The sequence below is a fragment of the Procambarus clarkii genome, chromosome 13 (assembly GCF_040958095.1).
Source record: "Procambarus clarkii isolate CNS0578487 chromosome 13, FALCON_Pclarkii_2.0, whole genome shotgun sequence".
In the NCBI taxonomy this organism is placed as follows: domain Eukaryota; kingdom Metazoa; phylum Arthropoda; class Malacostraca; order Decapoda; family Cambaridae; genus Procambarus; species Procambarus clarkii.
Genome location: NC_091162.1, coordinates 30,658,787 through 30,675,863, shown reverse-complemented (window position 1 = coordinate 30,675,863; position 17,077 = coordinate 30,658,787). Strand labels below are relative to the sequence as shown.

The window sequence follows — 17,077 nt, the reverse complement described above, 5'->3', positions numbered from 1 at the left end:
CCAGCAACCAGAGCAAAGTCGCAATAGGAAGAGAAACGCATGCAGTCTGAGAACCCCACACTAGGCCCACACAAGCCGAACACGGGATGGAAGCAACTGGGACTTCTGCCAAGTTACCAGGATCAGGAATCCAGCAATCTGGGAAAGAGCCAGAACCCTGGCTAGCAGACAAGCAGACTGGCAGGGAGCCCACATTAACTAGTCGTTGAGGCAGGCTGCCAGCCAGGAAGATACCGGAACCTTGAAAATGCATTCGATAGGAACCGAACTCAAAGAAAACCGGATCCAACTCAGAGGCGTACACCGGGTCTCACATGAGGTACGCGCCAAGGGCCTCCCAAACCTCCGCAGGGGAAAGCCGAGAGGAAGAAAACCTCCAAAAAGATGAATCAGGAATCCAAGGGCACCCGGAAACGAACGTGTGGTGAAGCCCTACCTACCGGATTTGCTGGTGGGTAAGATGTACAATGTTAACAACTGAACTGTGCAACGCGCATGCAGGTTCTCAACGGGGGGGTGCGCAACGCGCCTCCGGGTATTTTTATTTATCATGTTCCATTCAAAACTGGTGAACAGTGAAGAGGGTACGAAATGGATGCTTGGGGGGCCCCAGTGATCATCCGCCATCTTGAAAACAATCCCAGCATGCCCCGTGGCCGTGAGGAGCCTCAGTTTCAAGTAAGCAACCATGTCTGACACATCGTCTATGAGCTCCCGCTCCACGATAACCCGCGGTCATGGAAAACAACTCACTGAGGAGGAGATACATGGCATTTTGGAAGATGACAGTGCTAAGGATGATGACTTAGACTATGAACCAGAGAAAGACCTTACACAGAGGTCTGATACGAGTGAGGGAGAGATTGAGGTGGATGATGTCGCGAGCGTGTACGGTACGTGCGCCTCGCCCGATCTGCCTCGCTGCCCTGGGTCAACATTGTTATCACCACCACCACCATGTATATCCCCCTGACGCAAGTTTATTCAGTGATAGTACTTGCGATGAATTTTTCTCAGGCTTCAGTGACACAGGCTCCGATACAAGTAGTGTGGGTGATCTGAGTACAAGCAGCGAGGGTGTTATCAGGCAGGGTTTTGCTGCCTCAGCAACCCTTTGGGGCAGGCAGCAGCGTGTCTCGCAGCAACAGGACAATGACGACAGTGGCCCCTCTACATCAGTTGTTCGTGGTAGGCCTATGATACGTTGATCAGCCTCATCTCCTAACATACCCTCACGCAGCTCCAGCACCAGACGACGTAGCCGTGCTTTTGGTGCTCGTGGTGGTGTTGGTTGTGGTGTTGGCGCCAAAGCCAAACCCCCGGGTGTACTTGTGTGGGAGGATTGTGCCACATTTGTTCCACAAATACCAACGTTCGATGCTACCGATGTTGGTGTTACACCATTATTCCCCTATACAGGTGAGGATATGGCAGAAATAGACTATTTCCTGACGTATTTCAACAACGAATTCATGACCCATCTTGTGACTGAAACAAACCGATACGCTCACAGCCTCATAAGACGTCAGCATTTTACCTGCCTCACTCCTCACGCATTGAAGGACACCACAATTGACAAAATGTACGTGTTTCTCGCCCTGAGCATGATGCAGAAGTACTCCGAGAAACACGTCATCTAGGATTATTGGAGCAAAGATAGCCTTATTCCATTGCCTGTGTTCAACCGGTATATGTTACGTGATAGGTTCCTGTTGATTCTCAAGTGCCTGCATTTCGAGAATAATGCAAATGAGGAGACACACGACACACTGTGGAAGGTATGGAAGGTGTTCAGTGACATGAGAGGCAAGTTCTGCGAATATTTTGTACCTGCACAGAATGTGGTAATCGACGAATCGCTTGTACTGTTCACAGGGCGCTTGGCATTCAAGCAGTACTTCCCATCAAAGCGCCACCGATTTGGGCTCAAGTTTTTTGTACTGTGCGATGGCGAGACTGTTAACGTCATGGACATGATTCTGTATTCTGGTACAGACATCGACATACTAGCTCAAGATGAACACGGGTTCTCCGTCAGTGTCGTAAAAACCCTGATGGAACCGTTGCTGAACAAGTAGCATATACTGTTCACAGACACCTATTACACCAGCCCCTTGTTGACCAGATATCTCCTTGCCCACAACACTGGCGTATGTGGCACTGTGAGGGCCCACAGGAAGGAAATGCCAGCGTTTGGCATAGATATAGCAGTGGGTGATTGCCAGCTGCACAAGTGTGATAATATGCTCTTAGTGTGGTGGAGGGACAGACGCGAGGTGAATATGCCGACTACGATTCACACCGGTGCCGTGTTGGACAGTGGCAAAGTCTACTTTCAAATGTGCTTCCCCATATATATACCAGACTGTGTCATAGACTACAACATGAACATGCGCCTCATAGATAAATGTGACATGATGCTTGGTGCAGTGGAGTGCGTGCGGTAGTATGTGAAGTGGACGAAAAAGTTCTTTTTCCACAACAGATGTTGCAGTGCTCAACTGCTTCAATTTGTACCTGGTAAAATCTGGCAGGAGACCACCAATACGGACATTCAATGTTGCTGTTGTGTCACAACTGCTCGTAAAGTATGGCAAGAAGGGCTTTGTTGCTACGTGCGGGGTGCAAGCAACAATGCCACATGCAGCTCCAGACAGACTGAGGGGAAATGAGATGTTCGATGTCCACATGCTCGAGTATATGCCAGGCACAGCATCACGAGATAAGAGTAAAAGTGCCTGCATAGTATGCAAGAACACTACCCGAAGAGAACAAAAGCGAAGATGCATCAGCACCTGGTGTGTGTGGAGTGCAAGGTTCCACTATGCCCCGTTGGCTGTTTGCAGCATATCACACACTCGTGGAGTTCTGAGTGTGTTTATGGTGTATATAGTGTGTGATACTGTACAGAATGTAAATAGATTATAAATATACATAAATTAGCATGATACATTGGAAATATGTGCAAGATGTGTGTGTATATGTGTCATGCACGTACCAGTGTCTTCAAACAGTACGGATGTTCTACTGCCATAATATAATGTACATGTTCATTATACATAGGATTGGCACAAAAAAAAAAGTATTTGGAACAGTGCGCAAAAAATGAACAAAAATTATATTCGTGGCAACTCTCGCATCTTGAGCCAGGCGCCCTACTGGCCCCGGGAGCATACGCCACGGGCGACCAGGGGAATGATGATGTGACGCGCAAACTTATGGACCCCATTGCGGCCAATTTTGAGTTTTTGTTAACATATCCATACTCAGGGAAGGGTTTCTGACACTAAAAAAAAAAAAAAAAAAAAAAAAAAATCCAGAGAATTTATTTCCTGCGCACAGGGGGGGGGGGGGGTTCCGTATTTGGAAGGCGAGCAGCACAGTGGTAAATTTTTTTTCTAAAAATGAGCCCCATGACTAAAACGGCCATAATACGGACGGGATACCGAGCACTGGATTCTAGGGAGCCTGACAAGTATACAGGGCAAGGTTGCTAGGCATAAAATCAGTGCAATAATAAAATAATTAAAACAAGCCAATGACTACAGTCTGTGAACACAAGACTGAGGTAATACTATACAGAAACAACACAGTCTCGTACACAAGACAGCTGAGTGTTGGCCTGACAGCTGGATGGATAGCGCTTGGGATTCATAGTCCTAAGGTTCCAAGTTCGATTACCGGTGGAGGCGTAAACAAATGGGCAGTTTCTTTCACCCTGATTCCCCTGTTAACCTAGCAGTAACTAGGTACCTGGGAGTTAGACAGTTGCTACAGGCTGCCTCCTGGGGGGTGTGTAGCTAAAAGGAGGACTGGTAGAGGACCGGGCCGTGGGGGACGCTAAGCCCTGAAATCATCTTAAGATAACCTCAAGGTAAGACAAGACAGCCCTGGAAACACATGACTGGGAGACATGACCATCACCCACAATTCCCAAGGGGAACAGACATGGCAGAAAAGATGAAAGAAGTAATACGATTGGTACCCCCCCATAATGGGACACAGTACCTAAAGGAGCAACAGACACGAAAAAGAACATGTCCATAGGCAGAGTAGTAAGGAAAGGGAATTCAGGAGGCAGTGATGAGGTGGAGGCTGCAAATGCAGGCACTCAAGAAGCTCAGGAATGTGTACACCAGTAGAATAATGGGTGAGAGGCAAGCCCAAGGGGCCGAAGTGCAACCCCCGCAAGCACAACTAGAAGAGCACAAAGAGACGAGTGCAAACTTACCAAAACTACAGACAACACATCGGCAGAGATGAGGAAAGAACACACCAATTCACGTACCTCCCCACCCATTTCATAGCAGACTTAACACACACCCAAGACATTCCACATGTAAATGAACAACTGAATAACCAGTAAGTACAATGGTACATTAACTAAATGAAAAATGCTCCATAAAGCAGGAAAGGAATGATAAACTTTCAACTGCCCAATTGCCATATGCAAGGAGTGGATGACAACAAATCATATCTGTGAGATAATGCACCATGACCGGTGTGCCACCCTGGTGGCCAGTCACGGCAACACAAAACAACACACTTGGACCCAAGGTTCACTATCTGTATAGCAAAATTCTTGCCAAATTACAATGAAACTTCAGATCGAAAAGAAGGGAAGAGCAGGGGTACCAAAAGTACCAGAAAATAAACACATTCATTTTTCGTTTTTTCCCCCAGTACCAAACATCCAAGCAAAAGACGGGTGCGTCCGATGCGAGGGTGCATAAATCACTCTGGCAAATATGGTAATACTAATACAGAAGGGGAAGGAGGGGCAAAAACCCCCTCCCCTGCAGCAACAACCCTTGCCCAGATGGCACAGGGGCAAAACGAGTCCAAGCGCTCCGAGCCTCAAGAGCCCCCGACACAGGCCATGGGGCAGAGACCTCTTCCGCGCCCACCACCCCTGAATAAAAGGCTGTGTCGAGGGTCAAACCTTCCAAGAAGGGCGTCTGCTGGGTTGACTCAGAAGCCTCGGCAGGAAAATTAGGCTCAACCACCTCTACACCCGGATTGGAGGGGGGGCAGCACCCGAATCGGAGGGGGCAGCCCCTAAAGCCACCTGAGCCTCATCCCAAGCTAAACCCCGCCCCAACTCTGAAACCCTCAGATGTTTGAGAGCTGGAAGCAGAGGAGGAAGGGAAAAGGAGCAGGGCACACCATGCCCACCTGAGAAGGAAGCAGGGGTGCAGAAGAAACTAAGGTCAAAGCGACCAACGCCCCCTAATCCTGGTCCCTAAAACCAAAGCGACTAGGGGCTTCCAACTGGCCAATCAACCTGGCTTGTTGCAGTATGGAGAATCGAGCATGCAATGCAGCCGCTGCCTAACCCTTGAGATCAACAGACAAGGAATGAGTAAACTGAAGTACAAGCGGAGAACAAGACCCGCAAGACTCCGGGTCAGTGGTGTCCCTGACCCAACAGGCAGTGTGACGGAGGCATTATAGATAATCATTATCCTGAAGTCGTAGCAACAAACCACCTTCGACTTTGCACAAGGCGAGAGTGAGCTCAGAAGACATAGCCATGAGAAGTACAACAGAGATCACAGGGGTTTTCCAGGGTCTGTATGGTGAATTAGCCCTACGAGAAACCCAGGCACTGGGGCCAGCTAAGCCGGTAGAACCGCTGTCAAGTAGCAGGCAAACTGACCACCAGTAGCAGCTATGAAACCTCAGGGGGCAACAGAGGAGGACTACCAACATAATCTAGGCTGGCCTAATAAGAAGCTAAGCAGACCTCGGTCTAAACAGGGTCAAAATGCCGAGAAAGAAAAGAAAACAAAAACCAAAACCCCCAAAGACACACAACAAACAAACTGGCAGTCAGAGAGAAACATCAGCCACTTCATTGAAGTAAAGCTAGCTGCACCAACTGCAGTGCTGGCGCAGTCAATAACACTCCCCTACCCGGGACAAGACGGAAAGCACTAGACCCCCAACAACATCAAGCGATGAAGTCCTCAAATGGGGAAGCGATTCCAGAATGCCCCAGGGAAGATAGCCCTGACACGCAAGAGCAGTACTCATGGAGCACCTAGGGAAGGTCACCCTAGGTGCATGATGCTCCTGTACACTAAGATACCTGGCCACTACACTACACACAGCTGGGCCAGTCACACATGGCAAAAATCCAGAACTGTTACATGAGACCAGAAGTGACTGATCTGACTGCCAGCACATCAGTTCAAGAACTGGAGTGGTGGGTGGCCAGCTCCTCCTCGTAGCGCTAATAAACGGAAGTGTTAGTTGCATGAAGTGTTGCTTGTTGGGTTTCTTTTTAGGAAAGTTATTTTGACCTTTTAGTATGTTGATTGCACAGGTTAACCAGACAGTGGTCTGATTTGATTCGCCTACCTTTCTGGGTTCTTCCCCGGTCGATGGCAATTATGACATACTTTAACTGTAAAGTGCTCATAGACCATTGCTCCCTGCGCCTCTCCGAGGCAGCTAGGTTCTGGTGTGTGGATCCCTTTAGACATAATGACTCCTGTGACTGATGACCCCCAAATTAATATAGCACATATCAGTTCAGATAACTTCTGGGAGCCGATGGGGCTCCCCACAGAAAATTGCGAGTTCAAATAAACGAACTTTGTTTTATAATTTCTTTAGAAGCTGAGATAATATTGATTTTGATTATAAAATATCCTTAACTAACACAAATACACTTGTACATCAGAACTTACTTACCATCACTATTCAGTGAGCGAATATCATGAGAACCTTTCCTGAGGGATTTGATTGAGCCACGAGGATGAAAATGGTCCGCATGAGAAAATTCTAGTCGATCAAGTGCATGAGTGTCACTCATGTACACATAGTATTCATTTTTTCTGGGGATAAAATATTAACAGCAATTAAATATCTTAAATAAAGTCCTCCACATACGATAAATAAATAAATATTAACAAAGAACTTAAATTAAATACAGTTTTTCAGTGAATAAATTTAATTTGAAGCACATGTTTAAGTATCCTGGTATAGAAGCCAAATGTACACTGTTAGTCTCAAGAAATCATTAATTTGAAATGTGTAAAGGGGAGGAATTTTCCGAGTTAAACATTTGGTTGCCTTATTAGGCAAAATCCAGTTCGTTGGAAGAAGAGGACCAAACATAGCTAGGGCGGTTCAACATTTTGATCCAGCACAGAAGGGGTCTTTTTAAGCACTTCTCCTAGGTCATACTAGGACAAGGGAGGCACTAGGAAAACAATCCAGTTGGAATGGCCTCCAGAAGGCCACTGTAATATGTTTGCACTCAATTACAGTGCAAACTTCAAATGCCAGACTGTCATTCAAGACAGTCCAACTAACTCAGAAGAGAGTCTGATTCTGACTAACTTGAATAATAATTACATAAGTGTAGTTACAGGATGAGAGCTATGCTTGTGTCCCATCTTCCAAGTGCTGTTTATTATATAATGCTTTGAAACTACCGACGGTTTTGGCCTCCATCACCTTCTCACTTAGCCTTTACCAACCGTCCACAACTCTGTTTGCAAAAGAAAACTTTATAATAATTTTTCGGCACCTTTGTTTCCTTAGCTTGAAGCCGTGTCCTCTTGTTCGTGAAGCTGCTAGGTTTCAGGAATTCCTCTTTGTCAATTTGGTTGATTCCGGTTAGTATTTTGTAAGTGGTGATTATATCACCTCTTTTTCTTCTATCTTCTAGCTTAGGCATGTTTAACATCTTTAGTCTCTCTTTGTAACTCTTGTTTTTCAGTTCTGGAAGTCATTTTGTAGCTTGCTGTTGCACCTTTTCCAGTTTATTAATGTGCTTCTTGAGATTTGGGCACAATGCTGCATATTCCAATTTTGGTTTCACAAAAGTCATAAACAGTTTCTTTAGTATTTCACCATCCATATACTGTACTGAAATTAAAAGCAAGTCTGAAGTTGTAAAGTGATATATATGCTCCTCTCACAATGTACTCTGTGTGTTCCTCTGGCAACAGCTTACTATCCAAAACCACTCCTAGGTCTGGTTCTTTAGTAGTTCTGTAATTCTTTTCCACATAATTTGTAAGTTGTGTAGGGTCTATTTTTTCCAATTCCACATTCCATAACATGGCATTTATTCACATTGAATTCCATTTACCATGTGATGCTCCAAGCACTATTTTCTTATCTGGATCAATTTGAAGGACATTACAATTGTCTGCATCTCCTATCTTCCCCAGCATCTTAGCATCATCAGCAAACATGTTCATATAATTCTGTTTTCCTTCTGGTAGACTGTTTATGTAGACAATGAATATTAGAGTACTGGTACAAGAACTGAACCTTGTGGTACTCTGCTAGTAACGCTCCTCCGTCAGATACATTGTCTCAGATTACTGCCCTCATCTGTCTGTCAGTTAGAAAATTTTTCATCCATGTCAGAACCTTCCCTGTTACCTTTCCAGCATGTTTCAGTTTCCAGAACAGCCTCTTGTGTGGGACTATCAAAACCCTTTTTTAGGTCCTGATAGACACAGTAAACCCAACCACCTCTTTCCTGTAGTATCTCTGTGGCTCTAATATAAAAACTAAGATTTGTTACACAAGATCTTCCTGTTCGAAAAAAATACTGTCAGTCCATTATGTCGTTACTCTCTAGGTGTTCAACCCATTTGGCTTTAACCCTTAAACAGCGCAATTCATACATACAGTGGCACCTCGACATACGATTGCCCCTACTTACGATAATTTCGAGTTACGATATAAATTTCATAAAAAAATGCGACTCGACATCCGATGGTGTCGTCGACATCCGATGGTGTCGTCGACATCCGATATTTGCTGGTACACGTTCGGGTCGACTGAGCGCGTGGTTCCCGGTCACGCGGCCGATTTGCCTCGGTTTACTACAGCTGCTCGCTTAGTGACGATCGCGCCTATAAGAAATTCCGCTTTTGTGGTGATTTTTTGCATTTTGTTCATTAAAGTAATTATTATATATCATGCCATGAGTCCCAGGAAAGTCAGTGGTAAGGCTGAACATATGAGATCCCATGTAAAAATGACCATTGAACTTAAACAAGAGATCATTCATAAATATGAAGATGGTGTGAACTGGAACTGGGTAGGTGAACTGGCTAGGCAGTACAACAAATCTCAGTCAACGATATCCACCATACTGCCTAAGAAAAAGGACATTATGAGTGCTAAAGTGGCAAAAGGCGTATCAATAATCACGAAACATAGAACACAAACACTTGAGGATGTTGAACAGTTATTATTAATTTGGATACTCAACAAGGAGTTAGCGGGTGATAGCGTTTCAGAGGCCATCATTTGTGAAAAGGCAAGAAAATTGCATGAAGACCTTTTAAAGAAAACCCCTGGAATGAGTGATGCAGAAGTGAAAGAGTTTAAGGCGAACATGGGATGGTTTGAGAAATTTAGAAAAAGAAATGGAATTCATAGTATTGTGAGGCATGGGGAGGCTGCCAGCTCAGACAAACCAGTGGCTGAAAGATTCATTGGCGAATTTAAAGATTTTGTGCAGAGTGAGGCATACCTACCACAACAAGTGTTTAATTGTGACGAGACAGGGCTATTCTGGAAAAGATTGCCGAAGAAAACATACATTACCAGGGAGAAGTCATTGCCTGGACACAAGCCTATGAAAGATCGGTTTACTCTCGTGTTGTGTGGTAATGCGAGTGGCGATTTGACAGCTGAGGAAATGTCTTCAGGGGAGGATGTGCCAGTAGAGAATGTTTCTTCCTCAAAAATTAAGAAAATGTGTGCATAATGGGAAGAATTGCAAACCTTTGCTGAAACGACTCACCCAAATCAAGCTGCAGTAGGTCATTGCCTTAACCCTTACACTGCTCAGGGGTCCTTGGGACATTTACACCCCTGTGCGCAAGAAAAAAAAAATTCAAAATTTTTTTTTCGTCTTCTAAACATGTTAATTTGTGTCCCCTGAGCACGGAAAAAATAAAAAAAAAATCGTAGGTGACATATTTTGGGTGCAATTGACCGAGGAAGTCTGGCAAAAAGTGGGCGTTGACAGAGCGGTTGTCAGACCCGGTCAGCGTCACCCGTGTTGACAGATGGGTGTTGCCACAAAGATATTATTACCTAATTCTTTCAATGTCTCCGATTGATTTTTTCTTAGTTTTTTTGCAGTAATATTATTCAATAGTGTGTATTGTAATATATTTATATAATAAAAGTGGTTAATAATCGCTATACTCAAAAGTATGATGTGCATATTAGTGATTCAATTATTATGTTTATAAAACTATAAACAAATAGTTTTGCTGCTATTACACTCTATACACAGGTTATATATAAGTATTGGCATGTTTTGGTCACCATAACGAACCACTAAGTTGGTATTGAGAGTCGAAAAGCAACGAGGAGTTACCACCACACACCAGCCAGCCACTCGCTGCCACTCCCTCAACACACGCACTAAACTTTCTCCCCCAACAATACCAGTTGTGGTGTTATTACACTATATACAGACGTTATATATAAGTATGTGTATATTTTGTTCACCACAACTGTACAGCTAAGCTGATATAGTTAGTTCAGGCACTAAGAGTCGTCGCTATACACAGCTGGCGGCTCCCTCACTCATTCAAGGTCACATGCACTAATCTTTCTTCCCCCAACAATACTGCTTGCAGTGTTATTACCCCATATACACATTATATATAAGTATCTACATGTTTTATGCACCGTAACTGTACACCTAAGCTTGTAGAGCGCCCAAAGAGCATAGTGGCCACCCTCTAAACAGCTAGACAAATCGTGCAGACGACGTCACCTCTGTCACCCAAATGGCTCCTCCCAGCATAATCCTTTTGCTGTTATTACACTAATACACACATTATATATAAGTATCTACATTTGTGTTCACCATAGAGAACCACTGAGCTGGTATGGTGAATGCAGACAATAACAGGTGGCCACACACAGTCAGTAAATGATGCTGTCTCCCTCCGTCTCTCAGCATCACTCCTCCCACAGCGCTAATTATTACAACAATCCTGCTATTATCACAACCCTGGTTATTTATATCACAGTCAGGGGTCATCTGTAATATTGTCATCGCTAAATAATAACAATTATATATTTATTTTGACATTTTTCGGCGATGCTGTGGTCACAAGCTGAACAGCAATGCTGTTCGCCCATGCTGCGTGCGCCAGCTTTGGTTGCTCCAACAGTACTGTGCCTCTCACACCTGAGAATATTGCCCACGATTTTTTTAAAAAGTGGCGTCTGTTTACAAGAGCCCTGAGGAACGTAATGTGAACACCGTGTAGCCGCGGGCCATTTGAATCGGGCCTGGCACCCTATGGCGTATATATACGCCATGCGCACTGTGGGACATGTTACTCAGGGCGTGTATATACGCCGTGCGCAGTTTAAGGGTTAACTACTCTGACACTGAAAAAGTTATTTCTAACATCCCTGTGACTCATTTGGGTACTCAGTTTTCACCTGTGTCCCCATGTTCGCATACCACCTATGTTAAACAGTTTATCTTTATCTACCCTGTCAATTCTTTGAGAATTTTGTAGGTAGTGATCATGTCTCCCCTTACTCTTTTGTCTTCTAGTGTTGTGAGGTGCATTTCCCGCAGCCTTTCTTTGTAACTCATGCCTCTTAGTTCTGGGACTAGCCTAGTGGCATATCTCTGAACTTTTTCAAGCTTCGCCTTGTGCTTGACAGGGTATGGACTCCATGCTGGGGCCGCATACTCCAGTATTAGCCTTACATATGTGGTATACAAGGTTCTGAATGATTCCTTACACAGGTTCCTGAAGGCAGTTCTGATGTTAGCCAGCCCCGCACACGCAGATGATGTTATTCTTTTCACGTGGGCTTCAGGAGACAGGGTGGGAGAGATATCAACTCCTAGATCCTTCTCTCTGTCTGTTTCATGAAGGACTTCATCTCCCATTCTGTATCCTGTGTCTGGCCTCCTGTTTCCAATGCGTAGTTTCATCACCTTACATTTACTCGGGTTGAACTTTCGTAGCCATTTGTTGGACCATTCATTCAGTCTAATTCATTTTGTAGTCTCATACTGTCTTCCTCCGTCTTAATCCTCCTCATAATTTTTGCATCATCAGCAAAAAATGAGAGGAATGATTCTATACTATCTGGAAGATCATTTACATATATAAGAAACAGTATGGGTCCAAGGACTGAATCCTGCAGGACCCCACTGGTGACATCTCCCCAAACTGAGACCTCACCCCTCACAGTGACTCCCTGCCTTCTTTTACTTAGGTACTCCCTTATCTAATGGAGTACCTTCCCTTTCACTCCTGCCTGCATCTCCAGCTTTTGCACTAGTCTCTGGTGTGGCACTGTGTCAAAGGCTTTCTGGCAATCCAAAAATATGCAGTCTGCTCACCCCTCTCTTTCTTGTCTGATTCTTGTTGCCTGAGTGTAGAATTCATTTAATCCTGTGTGGCATGACTTGCCATCCCTGAAACCATGTTGGTGTTGTGACACAAATTCCTTCGCTCCAGATGTTCCACTAGCTTTTTTCGCACAATTTTCTCCATTAGCTTGCACTGTATGCAAGTTAGGAACACTGGCCTGTAGTTCAGTGCCTACTGTCTATCCCCCTTCTTGTATATCGGGACTACATCTGCCGCCTTCCAAATTTTTGGCAGTTCACCTGTTCCCAGTGATTTGTTATGCACCATGGAGAGTGGCAGGCACAGTGCTTCTGCTCCTTTCTTTAGTATCCATGGTGATATTCCATCTGGGCCTATAGCCTTTGTCACATCCAACTCTAGCAAAAGCTTCCTTACATCCCCACTGGTAATCTCAAATTCCTCTAGTGGTGCCTGGTTAACTATTCTTTCTCCTATCTCTGGAACTTCTCCTTGCTCTAATGTGAAAACTTCCTGGAATTTCATATTGAGTTCCTTGCACACTTTTTTGTCGTTTGTAGTGAATCTGTCTGCCCCTATCCTCAGTTTCATTACCTGTTCCTTCACTGTTGTCTTTCTCCTGATGTGACTGTGCAGCAACTTGGGTTGGGTCTTAGCCTTGCTTGCTAAGTCGTTTTCACATTGCCCTTCTGCCTCTCTTCTCACCCTGACGTATTCATTCCTGGCTCTCTGGTAACCTTCTCTGCTCTCAAGTGTCCTGTTATTTGTATAGTTTCTCCATGCTCTTTTACTTTGTTGCTTAGCTAGCTTACATCACTGATTAAACCATGGGTTTCTCATCTTCATTTCATTTTTTACCTTTTGGGCCAGGATAAACTTTTCAGCTGCCTCCTTGCACTTCTGTGTGATATATTCCATCATGTCTTGGGTCCTCTTTCCCTTTAGCTCTGATTCCCATGTTATATCCATTAGGAGTTTTCTTATCGCCTCGTAATTTCCCTTACGGAATGCTAGCCTTTTGCTTTCAGTTCCCTTTCTCGAGTACTTTAGCCCTTCTTTGACCAGATACTCAAACGTCAGTACACTGTGATTCACTGTGAACGTCATTCCTACTGGGGCCTCGAAGTCAATTTCCCTTATGTTGGAGTCATTCAGAGTGAAGACTAGGTCGGGTCTTGCTGGTTCATCATTTCCCCTCATCATAGTGGGTTCCCTGACATGTTGGCCTAGAAAGTTTCTTGTTGCCACCTCCACTAGTTTGGCTCTCCATGTATCCTCTCCTCCGTGCAGTTCCTTATTCTCCCAGTCTATCCTTCTGTGATTGAAGTCCCCCATGATGAGCAAATGGGATCGATTTCTACAGGCAGCAGAGGCTGCCCTCTCAATTATGTTATTAACTGTCATGTTGTTTCTGTCATACTCTTGCCTGGGTCTTCTGTCATTTGGTGGAGGGTTATATTTGTACTCAACACAAAGCTGCTATTAGGACAATATCCAACTCTGGCCCCAGACATCACTCGGTACCCCTACTCAAATTTCTGAATATGTTAGATATTAAGTCACTGCACATTCTCTCATGTGTATTATACATATATAAAACGCTGAACTGTAATGCCAATTCTGACCTCAAAAGCTTCATAGAAGGTTGTAACAGAACCCATGAGCACCACACCAGAAGTACAGTTTTGATATTCCTAGAGTAAGACTTAATCAAACTAGAAATGCTCTACAAATCAAGGGACCCAGAATGTGGAATGACCTTCCCAACCATGTTAAAGACTGTACCTCTCTCAACCAGTTTAAACGAAGCTATACCTAATAAATTCCCTGTAACCTACCTTACCCCTCTATTGTCAACCAATGTCTGTTTATTTTTAAATGACGCTGTTTGTCGACCATATTGTATTTGTGCTGCTTTGTCAGCCTTGTTCCCCCCTTTTTATCTCTTTTTTTTTATTTGTTCTCAACTCATTTTATTCTTTATGCTCAATTAGTATTAAGCTTTAGTCATTTAAGTTTTTCATGCCCGAAATGCTTTGCGTAATAGTGGCTTTAGGCATTGTATGTACTAGCTCTATGTATAAATCCATCACTCTTTGTAAAATCTCTTGTATGTATGTACCTTACCTAAATAAACATTTGATTTGATTTGATATATCACTGCTACTACTACTCTTGGTCCTCCCGTCATCATGGTGCCTGTTATGTAGTCTCTAAACCCTTCAAAGCCTGGGATAACCATCTCCTTGAAACTCCATTCCTTTCTCATGATGATGTAATTACCTAAGTGTAGTTACAGGATGAAAGCTATGCTCATGGTGTCCCGTCTACCCTGCACTCTTTGTCATATAACGTTTTGAAACTACTGATGGTTTTGGCCTCCTCCACCTTCTCACTTAACCTGTTCCAACCATCTACCACTGTTTACAAAAGTAAATTTTCTTATATTTCTCTGGCAGCTTTCTTTCGTTAGTTTAAATCTATGACCTATTGTTCTTGAAGTTCCCAGGTCTCAGGAATTCTTCCCTATCAATTTTGTCAATTCCTGTTACTATTTTGTATGTAGTGATCATATCACCTCTTTTTCTTCTGTCTTCTAGTTTTGGCATATTTAACCCGTAAACTGCGCAACACGTCATATGACGTGTTGAGTAACTTACCGAAAAAGTGCGCATCACGTCATATGACGTGTTGGAGTACTACGCAAGATTTAAGCGGCCCGCGGATACACAGGGTTCACCACACCTTCATCAGGGCTCTTGTAAACAGACAACATTTAAAAAAAAAATTGTGGGCCAAACTCCCGGGTGTTAGGGGCCTCAGTATTGAGTGAGCTACCAAGCCTTATGCCCGCAGCATGAGCTCAAAGCACTGCTGTTCAGCTTGTGACCACAGCATCGCCTAAAAATGCCATAATATACTTGTTCATGCTATTATGTAGTGATGATATTATTACAGAAGACCCCTGACTGTGATAAAACTGACCAGGGTTCTGATAATAGCAGGATTGTGGTGATACTTAGTGCTGTGCGCCATGGAGGGGAGGAGTAATGCTGTGAGAGGGAGGGTGGCGGCGATGTCTTCTGACTGTGTGTGGCCACCTTTTATTGACTGCACTCACCATACCAGCTTAGTGGTTTGCTATGGTGAATACAAATGTAGATACTTATATATAGCATGTGTATAGAGGGTATAAACAGCAAGAGGAATAGGTTGGGAGCCGCCATTTTGGTGAGGGCAGTGGCGTCGTCTGCACAACACCACCGTGCAGACGACGGTGTTGTTTACTGGTTACCACGATTGTCTTTGGGCACCATACCAGTTTACTTGTACAAGTATGGTGAATAAAACTTAGTGGTTCTTTATGGTGAACAAAACATGCAGATTCTTATATATAATCTGTGTATATAGTGTAATAACCGACTAAGTATTTGTTCACTGATTGATGAACATAATTGAGTCAACAATATGCACACCATATTTTTGAGTACAGCGATGATTCACTCATTTTATTATATAAATATATCAAACTACACACTATTGAATAATATCACAGCAAAAAAACTATGAAAAATCAATCAGAGACATTGAAATAATTAGGTAATTATCTCTCTGTGGCAACTCCGGCCTGACAGCTGGCGATCAACAGACCGCCTGGGACGCACGCTGAGTCAGTGCCTGTTTTTTGCCAGACTTCCCCGCCCTATAGCGGGCAATATATGCCACTTACGATTTTTTTATTATTTTTCCCATCATCAGTGAACACAAATTAACAGGTTAGGAAGAAAAAAGAATTTTTTTTTTCAAAATTACATGCGCCTGTGGGGAACCTATTATACCCCTAGCATGTTAAGGGTTAATGCCTCTAACCTCTCCTCATAGCTCTTATCCTTCATTTCTGGGAGCCACTTAGTGGCATGTCGTTGCACCTTTTCCAGTTTGTTGATGTGCTTCTTAAGATATTAACACAATACAAATGCTGCATATTCCAGCTTTGGTCTAACAAAAGTTGTGAACAATTTTTTTAGTATTTCATCATCCACGTATTTAACCCTCAAACCGCTAGGGGCCCAAATGGAATTCACACCCACAGGCGCAACAAAAAAAATAAAACCAAAAAATTCTTTCGTCTTATTATTTTTATTATTATAAAAATATATTCATTTTGTGTTCATTTTTGTTCCCTGATCACAGAAAAAATAACAAAAAAATTGTAGGTGGCATATTTTAGCCGCAATAGGGTAGGGAAGTGTGGCATAAAAGGGGCGTTGGCAGAGCCTTCGCCAGACGAAGGTCTACTCCGCCCGAGCTGTCAAACGGATTTGCCACAAATATATTATTACCTAATTATTTCAATGTCTCTGATTGATTTTTTCTTAGTTTTTTGCAGTAATATTATTCCATACAGTGAATTGTCGTATATTTATATAATAAAATGTGTGAACCATCGCTGTACTGAAAATTATGGTGTGCATATTAGTGATTCAATTATTATGTTCATAAAACAATAAACAAATAATTTTGCTGTTGTTACACTATATACACAGGTTATATATTAGTATCTGCATGTTTTGTTCACCATAACGAACTGCTAAGTTGGTCTTGTGAGTCAAAAAGCAACGAGGAGTGACCGCCAAACACCAGCCAGTCCACTCGCTGTCACTCCCTCCCTCAACACAACCTCACTCACCCTCATTCTCCTCCCACAATAC

The 17,077-nt window shown here is 43.6% G+C and overlaps 1 protein-coding gene across 10 annotated transcripts in view; it reads right to left on the bottom strand.

Moving 5' to 3' along the window:
• Window positions 1-17,077, bottom strand: part of LOC123757285 (high affinity cAMP-specific and IBMX-insensitive 3',5'-cyclic phosphodiesterase 8B) — a 787,483-nt gene that overhangs the window by 387,065 nt on the left and 383,341 nt on the right. For all 10 annotated transcript variants that reach the window (XR_011228393.1, XM_069323843.1, XM_069323837.1 and 7 more), the window contains one exon: window positions 6,700-6,842. Coding sequence is in view for 9 of the 10 variants with exons in the window: in XM_069323843.1 (XP_069179944.1) it covers window positions 6,700-6,842 (143 nt within the window). In the remaining variant the exon portion in view is untranslated. The remainder of the gene's footprint in view (window positions 1-6,699; window positions 6,843-17,077) is intronic.